Here is an 18,301-nt window from a genome sequence, read left to right as displayed (position 1 = left end):
GGAAACCCTGCACCAGAGTGATGGGAGCATCGGAGTGGATGAAGTGCAGCACCCATCATGCCCAGCGTCTACGGCACAAACCTGTGGGGGCAGCTCTATGTTCTGGGCTGGTTAGGTCGAGGTTCATCACTGTTATGTGCTAAAGTGAGGTCAGCTAACTACATGATTCTACTAAATGAACGGGTTCTTCCATTAATAGATTTTTTTTCTTCCCTGGTGGCACGGACATACTCCAAGATGACAGTGTCAGGATTCATCGGGCTCAAACTGTGACAGTGGTTCAGAAAGTGTGAGACATGGATTGGACACCACAGAGTCCAGACTTTTAACTCCACCGACAGGCTTTAGGGTGCTCTGGAGATGACAATGCAGTGGTCCAACTCCCAGCATCAATACAAAATCTTGAGGAAGAATTAGTGCAACAAGGTCAATGTGCACTGCAGTCAGAGTTAAAGGTGGCTCAATAAAATATTTGGGTGATATTTTTATTTGAACTAGGCAGTGTGGCAGGTCTGCTTTGGGGGATGTGAAGATAGACACCAGAGAGCGACGTTAATATACACATGCACACAAACAACCTTCCAAAAACAGGCGGACATTGATCACTTTCTCATTCACATGCCTTCATGGAATGCAAGTATAAAAGCTTTTTCTTTTTTGCCACAAACTCTCTCAGACACACATTGGTTTGTCAGCAATTGGCATTTAAACATTACAAATGAATGTATCCCTGAAACCTCAACAGCCATGGAAACTGGCAGGGTGTGATGAAGCTTTCACAGCTCATTGTTCATATGTGAGGAATGTAGTAAAACAAGCATACTGTTCACATAAGTGAGCAGCTGTTATAGGCAGAGGTGGTCCAACGCAGCCATTTCAGCTTGTCATTGCTGTAAGGTGGATAGCGCAGGCCGTTGAGTCTCTCCAAAGTCCACCCACGCAGCATGCAGGCCCGCCGATGGCTGAACGCCTCGAAGCCCCAGCGGCCATGGTAGCTACCCCAGCCACTGGCCCCTAGAAGGACGAGTGAAAACCAGTCAGGCAAACATAGCAGAACAGAAAAACGTACGACTTTCAGGCAGGGGATAACGGACCAGCCCCTAGTCTCAGCCACAATCACGTTCCTGGAAGTGATAATACAACACTTGCTGAGTGCAAATGTTCTGTTCCATTAAAATACAACAGAACATCTAATATCTTGTTTGTGCTGACAGAGATTTGTGCCACACGACTGAAAGACAATGTCACACAATCTGTTTTTTTTTTTTTTTAAATGCAGACCTTTTTTCCTTTCAATATTTCATCATATAAGTAAAGAGCTTACATCTCCCCAAAAGCCCACATGGTAGTCTGACACATTTGAATGTTTTCAGTGGAGTTCCACGCATCAGCAGTTTTTCCTAGAATTACACATAGAATGCTAACTCAGTCACATTATATATATATATATATATACATACGTATATATATATACATACGTATATATATATATATATACATATATATATATATATATACATACACACGCACACACAAAACTATTCATACCCCTGGTAAATTTACACTTGAAGTCACTTTTATTCAACCAGCAAGTTTTTACTCTATTGGAAATGACACAGACGATAATAAGACCATGTGCAAAATCATTTCTCAGCTTTTATTTACATTTGAACAAAAAGTGATTCAAACCCTTCTCAATAATCAACAGAAAAGCCTTTATTGGCTATTACAGCAATCAAACGCTTCCTGTAATTGCTGACCAGCTTTCTGCATGTCTCCACCCGAACCCTTTAGCAGCGATCTCCAACTCTTTCAGGTTGGAGGGTCTCCATGCCATCACCCTGAGCTTTAGCTCCCTCCACACATTCTCAGTTGGATTGAAGTCAGGACCCTGGCTGGGCCACTGTCAGACGTTAATGTTTTTGTCCGCTAACCATTTCTTCACCACTTTTGCTGTGTTTTAAGTTGTTGTTGTGCTGAAATGTCCACTGGTGCCCAAGGCCAAGTTTCTCTGCAGACTGCTTGAAGCTGTTGAGAATCTTGATCTGTTGCTCTTTTCATGGTGCCGTTTAGGGCTCGACTGTACACACACACACATACATATATATGAGAAAACTAACTGTGTATATATACATATGTATGTGTATATACACATACATCGGCTGGACCACCTCACAAGTATTTCTACAGTTAGTTTTCTCATCACAACATGTCGTTTTCCCATAAGAATTCACATCAAGCTCGCAAACACGCAGCATAGTGTCTCATCTGACAAACTGATGATGTCCTCAGCTGAAGTATGACATAACATTTTTAAGTTCATAACAACCACACTGTTGTACAACTAAACCCTCACTGTGCAACAATGACTCTTCAGACAGCTTGAACTTGTAGAAATGTGAGCTTTACAGCTGCTTCCATCCACCCCCTCTGTTTTACACATCCACTTCAAGCTTGGTGTATGAACAGTTATCGTGGCATGACATGTTGTTGGGAGCAAACTGACTATAAAACTTTTCATATATATTCATATATGATATTTCATGTGTGTAGTACACTTTCATATTTTTTTTCACAAATTTAGAGAAATTCAGTGTAGCACAGACTTACACTTTGTCACCGATTCTGTTCCTAACTTTTATGGACAGAATTTCTAGGCGCAGCCAGGGCGTTGAGGGTGTCCGGTTTGGCGACCTCAGAATCGGGTCTCTGCTTTTTGCGGATGATGTGGTTCTGTTAGCGTCGTCAGGCCGTGACCTTCAGCTCTCACTGGAGTGGTTTGCAGCCGAGTGTGAAGCGGCTGGGATGAGAATCAGCACCTCCATATCCGAGACCATGGTCCTCAGCCGGAAAAGAGTGGAATGCCCTCTCCGGGTCGGGAATGAGATCCTTCCCCAAGTATCTCGGAGTCTTATTCACGAGTGAGGGACGAATGGAGCGTGAGATTGTCAGGCGGATCGGTACAGCGTCCGCAGTGATGCGGGCTCTGCACCAGCCTGTTGTGGTCGTGAAGAAGGAGCTGAAGGAGCGAAGCTCTCTATTTACTGGTCAATCTACATTCCTACCCTCACCTGTGGTCATGAGCTGTGGGTAGTGACCGAAAGAACCAGATCACGGATATAAGCGGCCGAAATGGGTTTCCTCCGCAGTGTGTCTGGGCTCTCCCTTAGAGATAGGGTGAGAAGCTCAGTGATCCGGGAGTGTCAGAAAAGTTTGCTTATTATCATTAAATAAAAGTCACAGCCAGAGAGGCCATTTCATATCAAAACTTCACAAGGAGAAGTTGGGAGACAAAGAGAACTGTGTTTGAAGAAGGAATGTTGTCTCCCCACTGATCGTTATCTTTATAGCTCCCCAAATAAGGAGATGCCTCCAAACTAAGGAGATATGCCAGACCTGGGCACATAGGGGATTGTATGTATGTGTGTGTGTCACCTAATAAAAGAGCAAGGGAGGCAACCACTCGTTGGAGAACTCTTGTGAATCTGCAGAGAGAAGGTTCGTGTGTTGTTCTCCCCTTGCAAGTAAAATTCTGAGGCCTCTGAGGGATTTCTTGGTTTCATACCGTTGTCTGTTAGTTCATTTTTCTAACATTTTGGTTCTTCGAGCCGGATCCAACATTTTGTACGAGGGTTTCTACCGGGAGGGCCGAAACTCTGTAGACAGCCCGACTAGGTCAGAGGAAAGACGCACGGGGCTAAAATTCTCCGTTCGCCAGAGAAGGCCCTTTCCGGGAGAACTCCTCACAAATGACGGCATCCAAGCGCAGTTTTACAACGGACAGTGGATGAGACCAAGAAAAAGAAAAAACAGCTGAATCGTGAGTAACATTTTTTTTTTTAATATAAGAGAGGTTTGAGTCCTCGCCTAAGAACATAAAAAAAAAGACAAAAAATAAAATAAGTGGTTAGGGGGGGTTAAAGTCCCCGCCTAAAAGAAAGGGTGTTTAGGAAAAAAAGAAAGACAAAAAAATAAAATAAGTGATAAGTGACTTTCACCAAAGTCCCTGCCTAAAAGAAAGGGTGTTGTTTTTTTTCTATTTTTTTTTAAAGAAAAACAAAAAAAGGGGGGGGTTGAGTCCCTACCTTATGGGAAAAGGAGGGTTAAAGTCCCTACCTAAGGAAAACTTGCTGGTTTGAGTGTGTGAGTGGAGGAGCCTTTTGGAGCGTGTGTATGAGAGAAAGGAACAAGTGATTGGAACGGAGTTGTGTTGAAGCAGCAGAGTAACTGGGAACCTAACCGTGTCAACAAAGGTTACTGACTGTTGAAGTAGACAAACTCGGACGTTCATTAAGGACAAATATATATTAATAAAATGGGGAATGTGAATGGACGGGGAGGGGGATCGTAAATTTATGGAACAGCAACGCCCCGGTTCATGTCAATACCTAAATCACTGGAAAAGAAAATGTGGTTTTTTTTGGAAAATTGTCAGTCCCTCAGTGCCAAATGCTGGTGAACAAATTAAAAGATAAAGATAAAACTAAAGGTCAAAAACAGGACGGACCCAAAACCACTACTGCAAAAGTGTGGTTGGCTGAAGCTCATAAGATGAAATTAGGGGAAGAGAAAGGGAGAAAGGAAAAAGGCACAATATGTGCTGTTGTCCACCCTGAAGATAATAAAACAACCCCCCTCCATTTCTGGGGCTTTTGCCCTGCCATACTCTCTGTGGAGGGAGCAGGGGGAGGGGAGTCAGTGACTCCTGTGACACCTCCACAGATCCACTCTTCCTCAATTTATGGACCAGGTCATACATGCAGAAAAGGTGACACAGAAAAAAAAGAAGATCAGAGAAAAGAAAGCTGATGCGTTTTTGGCAGACAGTTGTGATGATTATGGGGGAGGAGATGCAGATGTGTTTTATATGAAAGGTCCAAGCTGGGACAACAGAGGAAGAGGTAGTTTCACCAGAGGAAGAGGTAGAGGCTTCCCCAAAGGAAGGGGAAGAGGAAGGTTTTCAGATATAGAGTGTTGGTTGTGTGGCAAGTTAGGACATCTTAGCAGAGAGTGTCCTAAAAAAAAGAAACAACAATGACTAGACAGAGGGCATCCGAGTGCAGAAAATGGAAAGGAAGAACCACTAGTGGTGGATAATATGTTGGATTTAGTGGATATCTGCACAATGGCTGATAGCATGCCCCAAATTACTTTACTTGTACAAGGGAAACCATGTGTTTTTATGTGATTCAGGAGCATGCCGCACTGTGATGAGAGATGATTGCCACAAGTTCTCTACATCTAAAGATAGCATTTTAGTAAGATCAGCAGGTGGAGAGGTGCAAAAGAAACCTATGTCCACCAAAATAAAGTTAGAATTCCCAGAAAAAGGTGGAAGTTCCTGGGGACAAGTGGTGCTTTCCCCAGCCTGCCCCTTTAATCTACTAGGACGAGACTTTATGGAAAAAAATGAAAATTGTCATATACCCAGCAGAGAATGGGGCCATGTTGGCACGTCAATATGCAGAGACCCATGTTATACAAGGCTCTGGGGAACCACACTATCACTGGTCCTTGGACTTACCAACTGTCGATATAGCAGTCACTGCAAATCAGCTGGCCGATCTGACAGCTGAAGTCACTCGTCACGCAAAGAGCACCTTTCCCCAGGGGGTTATCCTGTCACAGTGAGGTTTAAGAAAACCACTGGTCCAGACTATGCATTTGACAAGGCTTTTTGTCGATTAGGCCCACAAAGAGTTGTTCTTTCTGCATGTTATTGGAGAGAGGACAACTGTTTTTGTTTATGTACTCTTACCCCGGAAATGAATAGATTGGTGCAATATGGGAAGACACCACATGTGTCCATGGCCATAAATGGCTGGACAGACTGGAAACAATTGGACAAATCAGCATTATATGTCAAAGATGTCACTGACTGGAGACCTGATGAGCAGAAAGGCTGGTAGTTCAGCCCCTCAACACAGTGTTATAGGAAACTGTTAAACTGGGTAGTAACATGTTCCCCACAAGTACATTTGGAGGAACAGTCTGCGTGAACTATGACCCTTACTGCAGAACATGATCAGGCTCTAGAGTCACTGCCACCCACACTATGGTCCCAGGGCAACGCTGATGTGGGACTGATGAAAGGTGTAGAGCTTGTTATTATTAGGCCAAGGAGAGAACACAGGCCTAAAGCACGACAATATCCCCTGAATTACAGGGTTTAGAGATTACAGATTTACATAGTAAAAGGGATTATTAGACCCTGCTCAGACTCACCGGTGAACACAGCTATCTTTCCAATAAAGAAAGCTCCTCCATCTACAGGATGGAGGATGGTACAGGATATGAGGCCAGTAAATGAGTCTGTGATAGTAAGATCCCCAAATGTTCCGGACCCACACACACTGTTAAACCAGTTGTGACCAGAGACAACTAATTTCTCTGTAATAGATTTGAGTAATGCTTTCTTTTCAATCCCAATACATCCAGACTCTCAGTATTGGTTTGCATTTACTTTTGAAGGGAAAAGATACACTTTTACAAGGCTGCCCCAGGGGTATGCAGAAAGTCCAACTATCTTTGCAGAGGCTATAGCAAATTGTTAAGCCGAATTTGTTCCTCTCCCAAGGTAGCTAGATACTGGCGTATGTGGATGACAACCTAGTGGCAGGAAAGTCACAACAGAAATGCAAACAAGACACCATAGGGCTGCTACATTATGTAGCAGACACAGGAAATAAAGTGAGCAAAAGTAAGCCGATAGCTTATTTCTATAAAAGACTGGATCCGGTGGCCACACCCCACTGCGTACAAGCAGAAGCAGAGACTACCAAAGCTCCACTTGAAAGCCAGTAACTCATAAAGAACTGCTGCAAGATTTGCTGGACGCAATATTACTACCAAAAGCTATTGTGGTTTGCAAATGTGCAACACACACAAAAGGAACAGACTTTATAAATATAAAGGAAATTATATATATATAAATATAAATATATATATTATATATATAAGGAAATTATTTTGTAGATAAAGCTGCAGAAGAAGCTGCAATGTCACACGTTTTAACTATGACTATGGAAAATTATGTTTTAAAAGACATGCAACAACAAGCACCAGACAGCAAAAGAACTATGTGGTGCAATAAAGGAGCAATTTTGAAAGATGACATCTATACCTGACCACTGGGAAAGCCAATCTTGCTAAAATCCATGTATAAATGGGCAGCAATTGTGGCACATGGGCCTTGCCATGTGTCAACAGGAGGGATGAACAGTATAATAGAACAATATTATACTCATTATGGTTTTACTACTTATTCAAAAAACTTTTGTGAACAATGTCAGATCTGCATGAAACATAATACACAGGGAAACATGAGACCACGAAGAGATCAGTTTCCTAAACCAGAGTATCTTTTCCAAGAAATACACGTGGATTTTATCGAGCTAAACAAATGTAACAACCAGAAGTATTGCTTGGTAATAATTGATGCATTTTCGAAGTGGGTAGAGATATTTCCATGTTATTCAGCAGATGCCCTGACAGTAGCAAAAGCCTTATGCAAAAGAATAATACCTACTTTTGGGATTCCACAAAGGATCAGGAGTGATAATGGCAGTCATTTTGTGAATACGGTGATACAAAAGTTAGTGGATCAATTCTGCATGAATTTAAAAACCCATTGTGGTTATCATTCCCAGAGTGCAGGGCTAGTGGAAAGAACTAATGGAACAATTAAGCTGAAACTGAGGAAAGCAATGGAAGAAACAGGGAGAAACTGGACTGATTGCATAGACTTAGTTCAGCTAAGCATGCGGATAACTCCCACACAAGGTCAATCTTTAACTCGAAATAATGTATGGAAGACCATATTATATCCCAGACCTAGCTAAATTGCATGCCACCAGTATGAGGATGACGACACTGTAATGGAAAATTAATTCTTATACGCATTGTATTGAGTGTTACTGTGCATGAACTGCAAATGACCGAGTTGCAAGGTACCACCCTGTCCTGTTTTTCTTAAATTCCTCTTTATAATGGTGGGCTTGTTATAATGACATAGCTGCACTTTAGGAGGGACAGGGTTAGGCTGGTATTTACGACTGTGTCTGGGTAACCTCAACTGATGGTTGGGGAGGGAAGATAGAAGAACAATCAACTATACCCAAAGAGAGACGACGTGATAAGAGGGCAATATAACTGTGTTTTTGCCTTTTGCAATCAGAGCAACTCTGTATTTTGTACTGTGTTGTTCTCTTTTGCAAGATATTATTATAAAAGCCTCTTATCTCCTCAGAAGAGAATAACTGACTCTGTGCATTACTAAATTTCCCCAACAACACTCTAGCAAGTTATCTGAAAAGGATGTTCGAAACGGAAGATATAAGTCAATATAATAATGTTCCGAATGAGACTTTGCCATTACAGGTTGGAGCAGAGCTTAACATCGGAGACTGGGTCTTCACGAAGGTGATAAAGAGGAAGGTGTGGAACAAACCGAGCTGGGAAGGCCCATTCCAGATCCAAACACCTCAACCGCTGTCAAGGTCGAGAGACGTGATACTTGGATACACAAGAGGTACTCTTTGCCTTCCCCTGACTGCTAGAGAGGGAAGTCCAGCTACAAAGTGGACCAGGTGTATAGACCCTGGTAAACTCAACGCTGGTGAAGCAGGGACATCTCTCTAGCACTTAGCAGGGCAAGAGGCAGAGAGCACCAGAGAAGAGAGGAAAAGAAGAAAAAAAAGAAAGGTTCAAAGTGGTTGTTGGTAACAGGACTGGTCATAAGTCTCTTTGCGGTTCTGCCTATTTTAGGTTGGGAGACTTATGGGAAATGGGAAGAAATCATCAGGGTCCTGTTAAGCAGCAAAGGAAGTTGTGAAGCAGGGAAGGTGTAAACCTTCAGAACTAAATGGAATGTGTGTCACCAGGAGAATCATCAGGAGAATATATAACTTTTCAACTGTCTGTGACCTTCTTTCCTGGCTGAAAAAGGAGGAGCGTGTTCTAACGTCTGATACCTAAGAACACAGTACCAGGCGGATCTTTAACGAAAGAGTCCTATCTGAAGAATTGAAGGAGCATTCAGGAGTTGACACTTCTATATGGTCTAACATGATGAATATGTTTGGAAGATATCGTGCCATGATTCTATCACTTATGATGACTGCAGCAGTATTTACTGCAATATTGGTAGTGTGCGGGTGTTGTTGTGTGCCTTGTCTCCGTTCTCTATGCACCAGGTTGGTGGTCCACACCATAGAGGGATACCCTTCTGAGTTCAGAGCGTTGCTTCTCCAGGAGGACGAAGAAGATGAAGAATATCATCCGGACCTATATCCAATGTCGCACATTGTTCAAGAAGCTGACAATGATTGTGTTTAGATGAAATAAAATGAAGAACCTTTTGAGTGTAAATTGATAAGGTTGTAATACAAATGAAGTTCTTACAGAAAGCTAAAAGGACTTGTAAGATACTGATGTGAAGGTTGACATTTATTAATGATAAACAGGAGGGAAATGTCAGAAAAGTTTGCTTATTATCATTAAATAAAAGTCACAGCCAGAGAGGCCATTTCATAACAAAACTTCACAAGGAGAAGTTGGGAGACAAAGAACTGTGTTTGAAGAAGGAATGTTGTCTCCCCACTGATCGTTATCTTTATAGCTCCCCAAATAAGGAGATGCCTCCAAACTAAGGAGATATGCCAGACCTGGGCACATAGGGGATTGTATGTATGTGTGTGTGTCACCTAATAAAAGAGCAAGGGAGGCAACCACTCGTTGGAGAACTCTTGTGAATCTGCAGAGAGAAGGTTCGTGTGTTGTTCTCCCCTTGCAAGTAAAATTCTGAGGCCTCTGAGGGATTTCTTGGTTTCATACCGTTGTCTGTTAGTTAATTTTTCTAACAGGGAGGGGCTCGAGTAGAGCCGCTGCTCCTCCGCATCGAGTCATGAGACAGGGATGCTTTGAATCCACAGACTGGAATGTGAGCCACATGCAGATTTTATCAATGCCATAACTTAGTGTGTGACAGTTTACATGAACTCACAGACAGTGAAGTTCTTCCCCAGTAATAAACCCTGGTCAGAGGGACCACAGGCTTCAGGGTGAACAATGTTCAGACTGATGGAAGCCTGGACAGAGCCAATACGCTGAATGTATTTCAGTAAGTTCAGCTGAGAGCAACACTCAGCACGGTCCTACTCTGCCTCCAGCAGCACCTTACCTCAGCCTCACCAACTTCTCCCCCCACATCAGGATACACAGACACAGAGAGCCCCTCTGCCCCCCCAGCTTGGGTCTAACCATCACATTTGAGTTTTTTGCCAGAGAGAGAGCATGAAGAGTAGCTCCTACTGCTAAGCTTTGGGGAGACTCAGTGGTGTTTTGCTACCACCATGGCTGTGGCTCTATCAGTACATCTTGCAGTGTCATGCTGTACATTGAGAAACTCTTCTGAATGATGGAAAGCCATCTTGAAAAACTTGCTCCCAGGATGTGCAGAGTCTACAGAGCTGTTATCAGAGCCATGGATGCTTATTCTGAGGAACATCCAACGTCTTGAACACTGAATCTCATGTTGACAAGCAAGGTTTCCTTTGAAACTGGTGTTTTGTATGTCCACAAAAGTGACGGAACCAAAGCTGTACTTTTTCTACCAACACTTTTACAAAAACAAACATGGGTTTATTTGTTCCTTTTGACATTAAGCTAACACATATTATCCACACGTCTCTAAAATTGTCCTTAGGAGTGAGTGTGTGTGTGTTTGTATGTCTCGTTTGTCTCTGTGTGGCTCTGTGATGGACTGGCAACCTGTCCAGGTGACCCCGCCTCTCGGCCGATGACCGCTGGGATAGGCTCCAGCCCCCCCGCGACCCGACCAACGGATTAAGCGGGTATAGAAGATGGATGGATGTTATCCACACATTTACCAATCAGTGCCCTTAAATTCTGTTTGAACAAATCATGGTTCATGTCAACAGGGTATCACCTACCTACTCCTCCAAAGGGCAGGCCAGGCAGGGTCATATGGATAATTCCATCATTGGAGCAGAACCCTCCGCTGCTGGTGTTTTCCATCACTGTCTTTGCAACCTTCACAAAAGAAGGACAATGTCTTAGAAATACTGAACATGTGTCCGGCGCTTGACTGGAAGCAGGTAGAGTTATGTGTCCTTACTGAAGATTCATTGGAGAATACATAGAGAGCCAGAGGCTTTTCTCTACGATTAACCAGGTCAATGCTTTTCTCCAGAGACTCAACAGTCAGTATGGGCAGAATGGGGCCGAAGATCTCGTCTGCCATTAGGGCATCATCCTCAGCCACGTCCACCACCACTGTGGGAGCTACAGAAAGCACAAGGACAGATGTATAAAGCATCGAGTACACTTTTCATTTTCAGGATTTGGGAAACCTGAAACTCCAGTGATTTTTCAACATTAAATCGTGTTTTATTTGGAAAAACACAGATTCAGTCAGATTACTGCAGTGTGTCTCAAGGTGTTCTCCACTTGTATAACATGGTTTATCCCAGTACACTTGTGGAAAACCTCCAGCTGTTACCTATTCAATTCAATTTTATTTATATAGCGCCAGATTACAACAATTGTCATCTCAAGGCACTTAAGTAATATAGTCCAATTCAAGCCAATTGGAATTCAATTCATTGTAATCATAATCCAATTAATTCATATAGAGCCAATTCAAAAAATTAATATCCTAGCTAAGGAAACCAACAGATTGCACCGAAACGTGTCTTCAGTCCAATCTCCCGTCCTGAGCGTGCCTGTGGCAACTGTGGAAAGGAACGACTCCCTTTTAACAGGAAGAAACCTCTGGCAGAACCAGAACCAGGAAGGGTGGCCATCCGCCTCAACCAGCTGGGGTTTGAGAAGACAGAAAAGAGGGAAAAGAGGGGGGAAAAACACCATAACGCCATTCAAAGGATATCTGTTGGAACAGGGAAACATAGGTTAATAATCACAATAATGTCACATGTACATAAAATCAATTGCGAAATTAAACAAGGGGGAAAGAGAGAGCAAAGTGAGGAAAGGTGTGACAGATGAGGTCCCCCAGCAGTCTAAGCCTATAGCAGCTTAACTATGGGATGTTTCAGGATTACCTGAGCCATCCCTAACTATAAGCTTTATCGAAAAGAAAAGTTTTAAGCCTAATCTTAAAAGTGGAAAGGGTGTCTGCTTCCCGGACATTTACTGGCAGCTTATTCCACAAGAGAGGGGCCTGATAACTGAAGGCTCTACCTCCCATTCTACTTTTAGAAACTCTGGGAACAACAAGTAAACCTGCAGTTTGGGAGCGAAGTGCTCTGTTAGGAAAATATCTTACAATTAAATCTTTAAGATATGATGGAGCTCGGTCATTAAGAACTTTATATGTGAGAAGAAGAATTCTATTCTGAATTTAACAGGGAGCCAATGAAGAGAAGCTAAAACTGGAGAAACATGATCTCTCCTGTTAGTTCTCATCAGAACTCTGGCTGCAGCATTTTGGATCAGCTGGAGGCTTTTCAGAGAATATGTGGGACAGGCCAATAATAAGGAATTACAGTAGTCCAATCTTGAAGTAACAAATGCATGGACTAGTTTCTCTGCATCACCCTGAGACAGGATGTTCCTGATTTTAGCAATATTACGAAGGTGAAAGAAGGCAGTCCTAGAAACCAGTTTTATATGTGCGTCAAATGATATAACAGCATTGTATGACATGGTGCCTCCAAAAGGATTTTATGAGTATAATATGTAAAGTTATGTACATGACTTGGGAATGCCAACATGATAAATGGGCTGTACTTATCTAGCACTTTTTATAGTATTGTTAACCACTACAAGCCACATTCACCCATTCACACATGCATCATTTAGCCTATACAGTATTACAGGCCATGTCACACACATTCACACATGAATGGACACCAAGGACACAGGGAAGTCAGGGATCAAACCATCCAATTTGACCATCCAATTGAGAAGGGCTTCCTTCTCAGCTACATCCACTCCAACTGTTCAGCAATCAGGTGACATGTTCACAAATGTCCTTGGTCAAGGTGGAGTCGAGGCATGTTTTGTTGCAGAGCTTGAATTTGCTTTTGGAGCATTCCCTGTGTTCAGGGTGTCACATGGCTGGAGCTTTTCTTCTCCACAGCAGACACTGTACATGAAGTGCCCAAAACTCCTCCTGTTGTCCAGATTGTTCTTACTTTTACTTCAACATGACACACTTGTGCAGAATGCCTGCGTAGTGGCTTGATTAAAACAGTTTCAATGAAAAAGGAACCTCTGCACAACCTCTGTCTGCTGCCATGTTGGACCAATCAGCGCAATCCGGGCCTTTCGATAGTGAAGCACGTGGACTCTCACACATCAAGCTGACAACCAGCTGTCAGAGACGTCGTTAGAGACAGAATGTCTGTTCCAGTGTTTCCTGCACTGTCGGCCTGCTCGTGCACATCAGAATTTCTTTCAGCTGATTCAACACGCTGTATGAGCACCTGGTCTGTCATTGGTCAGCACGGTGAATGACCTGTATTTATTAATGTGACCGTAACTGTTATTTTTTTGTCAAGCAAATTGACAAATTGTTCTCATGTTCAATTTAACTTCAATAACGGTCTCAGTCCGGCAGCCGTGTGACAGCAGGAATACAGCTGTTTATCATATTAGCTCATTGGACAGATAACATGGCCTAATATATATTATCATACACCAAACGGCCATCATGATGCTTCGTGACCTACCTATGTATTTATCTTCCTGGTCGCCCTCTCCTCCCACAACAACCTTCCCACTGGTCTTTCCAAGCAGTTCCATCAGACGAATCCAGTGTAGGGGAGAGACAATGCGGGACAGATCGGGACTCTTCTGCGGCTCCTTGCTGTAGAACTCGTCCAGAACCTCGCGCAGCGCAGGCAGCAGGGCATCTCGGGTGGCGGTTGAACACAGCACGTAGTCTGGAGCCACACAGCTTTGACCAGCATTAAAAAACTTGGCCCACACCAAGCGGTGAGCAGCAGCAGCAATGTTCACCTGCCCATAAATGAGGCAGGGACACTTGCCGCCCAGCTCCAAAGTCACTGGTGTCAAGTGGACCGAGGCTGCCTGCACAACACTTCGGGCCACAGTCTGAGAACCTAAAAAGCCATGCTGAAAAGTCAGTGGTCAAAGTGGAAAAGGTTGCACCACATCCAAGTATGTAACAAAGATTTCAGTGTTTTTTTAAGGAAACCTATTCATCTAAAATCTGACCTATAACAAGGGCAAATGTTGTACAATTAAACACATTTTAAACTCTTGACACATGTTATTAGATGGATAACATTCATGACATCAGAGCACACTGAGGCTTTACCTGTGTAGAAGATGTGGTCGAATCGATTCTGCAAAAGTGCCTTGGTTTCTTCTGCTCCACCACGGACAACTGCATAACAGTCCTGTGGAATCAAGACTAGAATTCACCGGGCCAAGTTCCAACATCTCTTACCGAACACATACTGATTATTAATATCTGGGTTCTTTAAAAAAAAAGAAAAAAAGAAGCACATTTATTTCACATGCATTAGTGTCTCTGATCAACATGTCCAGTCACTCAACACAAGTTGCTTTACCTGAGACAGATACTTGGGGATTAGCTCTGCTATCAGACTGTCTGTTGCAGGGCTGATCTCTGAAGGCTTGATGACCACACAGTTTCCTAGTCAGAGACAGCAACCATCCAGGAGAGATATTAGTGACCAAGTTGAAAGCAGTAACATTTATGCACTTCGGAAGTTACTTGATGATACATTATATTAGTTAGATCTATCTCTCTCTACATAAAGTTCATTTTTGGTCTCAACACTCCAAATAACTTTGTGCCAGAAGTTTTGAGGCTCGTCTCCATGCTGTTTGCCGTATTGTAAGCAGAATGCTTTGTGGCGCTGGCGTAGCAATGGCTTTCTTCCATTGTGTCTTTAAGTGTCTCCTCATTGTGCATCTTGAAACAGCCACACCACTTTTTTCCTGTATGTTATTTGGGTTTTTCTTTGCATCCCGAACAATTTTCCAGGTAGATGTGGTTGAATTTTTCGTTGGTCTACCTGAACGTGGCTTGGTTTTAACAGAATCTCTCATTTTCCACTTCTTAATTAGAGTTTGAACACTGTTAATTGGCATTCTCAATTCGTTGGATATCTTTTTCCTGTTTTATAAAGTTCAACGACCTTCTCCCGCAGACCCTTTGATAAATCCTATAAAACCTTCAGGGGTCTGTTAGGAACCCAGAAGCTCACTGACTTTATACGCACGCACGCACGCACGGACGCACGGACGCACGCACGCACGCACGCACGCACGATCTCTCCTCTGTAGTGGAATAAAAATACAGTATTACAGCATACTTTGTCATGTTGGCCTGCTTGCAAATGCAGAAATTTAAGAAAAAAGATGAAAATGACGCAATATTCATCCCTAGTGCAAAATAAGAAAAATACGTCAACTTGCATTATGTATAACATGCCAAATTTATTCATGACAACTGTTTTTAAACATAGCAGGTAAGATATTTGCATCCTATCCCACTACTTAGAACAGACTTGCATAATGTTGTCCCTGAAACGATGATAACAATACCTACGTATGTTGGAAATTACCGCTTGCAACTCAGGTAGGGCAACGTCAGAAAAATACCTCTGACTGGGGAGCGTGTAGCCAGTCTCAATGTAGCCCAGAAATATACAGACTCCAGTGTCTTCAACGAATGAAAATGGCTGGTTGTCCAGAGCAATACACGCCATCAGTTTTTGAGTGATGCTTTTTGCCCTCAGGTGGTCGTAGCTGTATTTCCTGGCTTTATATCGGTGGAATGGCTGATGTCCGATAGTTCATTTTAAAGCCAAAATCGTCCGATAACGTGCGAATAATATCGTGCATTTCTAGTATATATAATTATATGTGCATAAAAATACACTTGTATTTATTTATATATCTATGCACACACACATTTGTGTACATACAGTTGTGCTCATAAGTTTCCATGATAAAGTTTATTAGATTACAACAGCTGTGAATACCTGCAGCTATGGCTCCAACCATTGGTAATAAAAGAAGCTGTAGAGGGTAATTCCATGGCCCGATGATCAGAACTACTCCTAAAGGTTCCCTCCGGACAAAACAGTCATCTAGCTTTGTGGCCTGAAAAAAAAAAATAAATAATCGAACACAAACAAGAGTTTTTAAAAGAATGTCTTATATTTGCAAAGGTTTGCCTGTTTTTAATCAGTTCTTAAGAATTCAGTTGGCACCCTAAACTTCACACATGAATTTGAGCTGAACTTACATGTCAGGTGCTACTTAGCCATGAAACCGGCTGTGTGACAAATTATTTTTCTTCAGTGCTTTGACAAAATGGTTTAAAACCATCACTTGGAGTTCTTCTGTCTTATGAAAGGCACTTTCACTTTAAAAAACTACACTAAAAGATTCCAAGAAAAGACAGAACAGACAACAGATAATTGAACTATGCAAAGAATCTAAACTGATTCTGATGACCTACCAGGCTTTTGGCAACATACTCCGGCTGCATCCAGCTTGTGATGTTGGAGATGGCATGGTGCAGCTCATTGATCACTATATCGACCTCAGAAAGGATGGCCTCAAATTTTGGCTGATGTGCAAGGACAGCAATTCAAAAGGGAAGTTAGTGCTTACTGGAACGTACCAGGAAACAGTATGTGTATACATAGGATGCAAATTGAATAAACTGTATCTAAAAATGCCTATGAAGTGAATTCAGCGTAACATCAGAGGGTAGCTGTTGTCTATCTTGCTAAATCACCAGTACAGCAAGACAAGCAAAAGCCTCAGACTTTGGTTATGTAATTATGTGTTAGTGCATGTGCTGTCTGCATAAGACATGTGACACACAGTCATGTACCTTGGCAAGGTCTTTGTGCAACGCAGCCACAATCTGCTCCTCATTGTCTCTGATCATGGACATGAGCTTGGTCAGCTGTGATTGACGGAACTTTTCTGGCAAAGTGACACCTGACTGAAAGGCGGACCGTAACCTGTTCACAACCTGCTTTTGGGTGTCCATCTTTTCACCTGGAACAGACAAAGTCTTTTGCAGCCCATTGCACTTATGTGAATATCACACACAGATGGGTGTTCACAATTTTAAACAAGTTCACACTTAACATTTGGCAGTTTTCACGGTGAGATTACTATGACTCGTTTTTGTAGGCTACTGATTAGACATCTTGTAATGCAACCAGGCGAGCCCGTCTCAATGACTCAGCTCAATACAAGGATGCCAACTCCATGAGAAATTTAAGAACATTCATTTTTCATGTACACAAAACATACGGTTAGAAACACACAAAGACGAAACAAATTCAGTCTAGGACCTGTTATGTGCACAAGTTAAGCGACTCCTACTCATAAATACCAAAGTGAGCTCAAAATCTAAGAGTCACTCATACAGCCAGTGAGGGACGCTTATCCACAGCAGAAAGGAGACATTTCCACAAGCTTTTTTTCTCATGACCAAGTTGAGTTTGATGGGAAAATAAACTGTATGTCAAGGAGGATCGCGCGTCACTCTAGACTAACGATGGCAGACGAGAATCAGCAGTTAATTTAACAGTAAAACTGCGCGTGGAGTTAGCAGCAGAAAGAGCTAGCTTTGCATTTGTCAAGCAAAGTTTGTTCCGTGTTCACTATATTATCAATAAGTGCAATCAGAACAGCAGCGGTGTGAGAGAAGGAATATAAACCCTGTGTCGGAGTTAAATATCCGGTTAATCACAGAACTAACTCTCACTGAGGCTACTCTGTCCAGACACGTATTCGTCCGCGGGAAAGTGCGAACGTTGACATAAACGGAGAAGAAAATGAAATGTGGAACAGATTGAGCAGTGCTCATGTACCTTTCGGTATGTTCGTCTCTCCAAATACCAGTGCGCCGATGAGTTAGGAGTGCTTCTCGTTTCCGGGTGTTGTTCCTGTTTCCTCTCTACCGGCTCCGGACCGCTTAAATCTGGGAGGTGGAACGCTTTTAGTCGAGCTAGAAAAACAAGCCTTGAAACTTGTCTGGCGAGAGCCATGACCGTACATGTTGGTTCAGTGTCTCCAATCAAAGATGCGTTTGATTCAAAGCATTTCAACAGGCCCACTGAAGTGTTCCATCTGTTAAAAGAAGAAGCTCAAGCTACACACCACATCCACCGTTCGGTGCCTTGCTCACAGTGTTAATATGACAGCATTCTGCCCTGTTAAGGCTATGCTTAACTCATCAAATATCACACATGCTGTCTGCCATATTGTGGGTGAAGTGACTCTTCATTCT

The 18,301-nt window shown here is 42.7% G+C and overlaps 1 protein-coding gene across 3 annotated transcripts; it reads right to left on the bottom strand.

Moving 5' to 3' along the window:
• Positions 1-323: 323 nt before the first annotated feature.
• aldh3b1 (aldehyde dehydrogenase 3 family, member B1) lies at positions 324-18,074 on the bottom strand. Of its 3 annotated transcripts, none has more exons than XM_072368872.1 (10): positions 17,883-18,074; positions 16,889-17,074; positions 16,508-16,618; positions 16,026-16,146; positions 14,583-14,668; positions 14,327-14,408; positions 13,716-14,108; positions 11,138-11,304; positions 10,953-11,052; positions 325-1,014 (listed from the first exon to the last, which is right to left on the bottom strand). In XM_072368872.1, exons 1-10 carry the CDS (start codon positions 18,057-18,059, stop codon positions 827-829), a joined length of 1,611 nt encoding a protein of 536 aa, XP_072224973.1. In that variant the 5' UTR covers positions 18,060-18,074; the 3' UTR covers positions 325-826. The 3 variants fall into 3 exon arrangements, with proteins under 3 accessions (XP_072224974.1, XP_072224973.1, XP_072224975.1); XM_072368874.1 differs by having other exon boundaries at positions 16,889-17,058; positions 17,883-17,966; XM_072368873.1 differs by lacking the exon at positions 16,889-17,074 and having other exon boundaries at positions 324-1,014.
• Between the last annotated feature and the right edge of the window lie 227 nt (positions 18,075-18,301).

Source organism: Leuresthes tenuis, unplaced genomic scaffold, assembly GCF_036924035.1.
Source record: "Leuresthes tenuis unplaced genomic scaffold, fLeuTen1.0.hap1 SCAF_17, whole genome shotgun sequence".
Taxonomy (NCBI): Eukaryota; Metazoa; Chordata; class Actinopteri; order Atheriniformes; family Atherinopsidae; genus Leuresthes; species Leuresthes tenuis.
Note: the sequence above shows the minus strand (reverse complement) of the source record. Positions and strands in the feature narration are given on the sequence as shown.

Bases quoted from the DNA above. Each gene is read 5' to 3' on its own strand.
- aldh3b1 (XM_072368872.1), bottom strand. From the start codon at position 18,059: ATGGCTCTCGCCAGACAAGTTTCAAGGCTTGTTTTTCTAGCTCGACTA. The intron at 14,669-16,025 runs GTATTCACAGCT...GTCTCTGACTAG, and splicing joins GGTTGGAGCCATAGCTGCAG to GAAACTGTGTGGTCATCAAG. The intron at 14,109-14,326 runs GTAAAGCCTCAG...ATGGCTTTTTAG, and splicing joins CGACCACATCTTCTACACAG to GTTCTCAGACTGTGGCCCGA.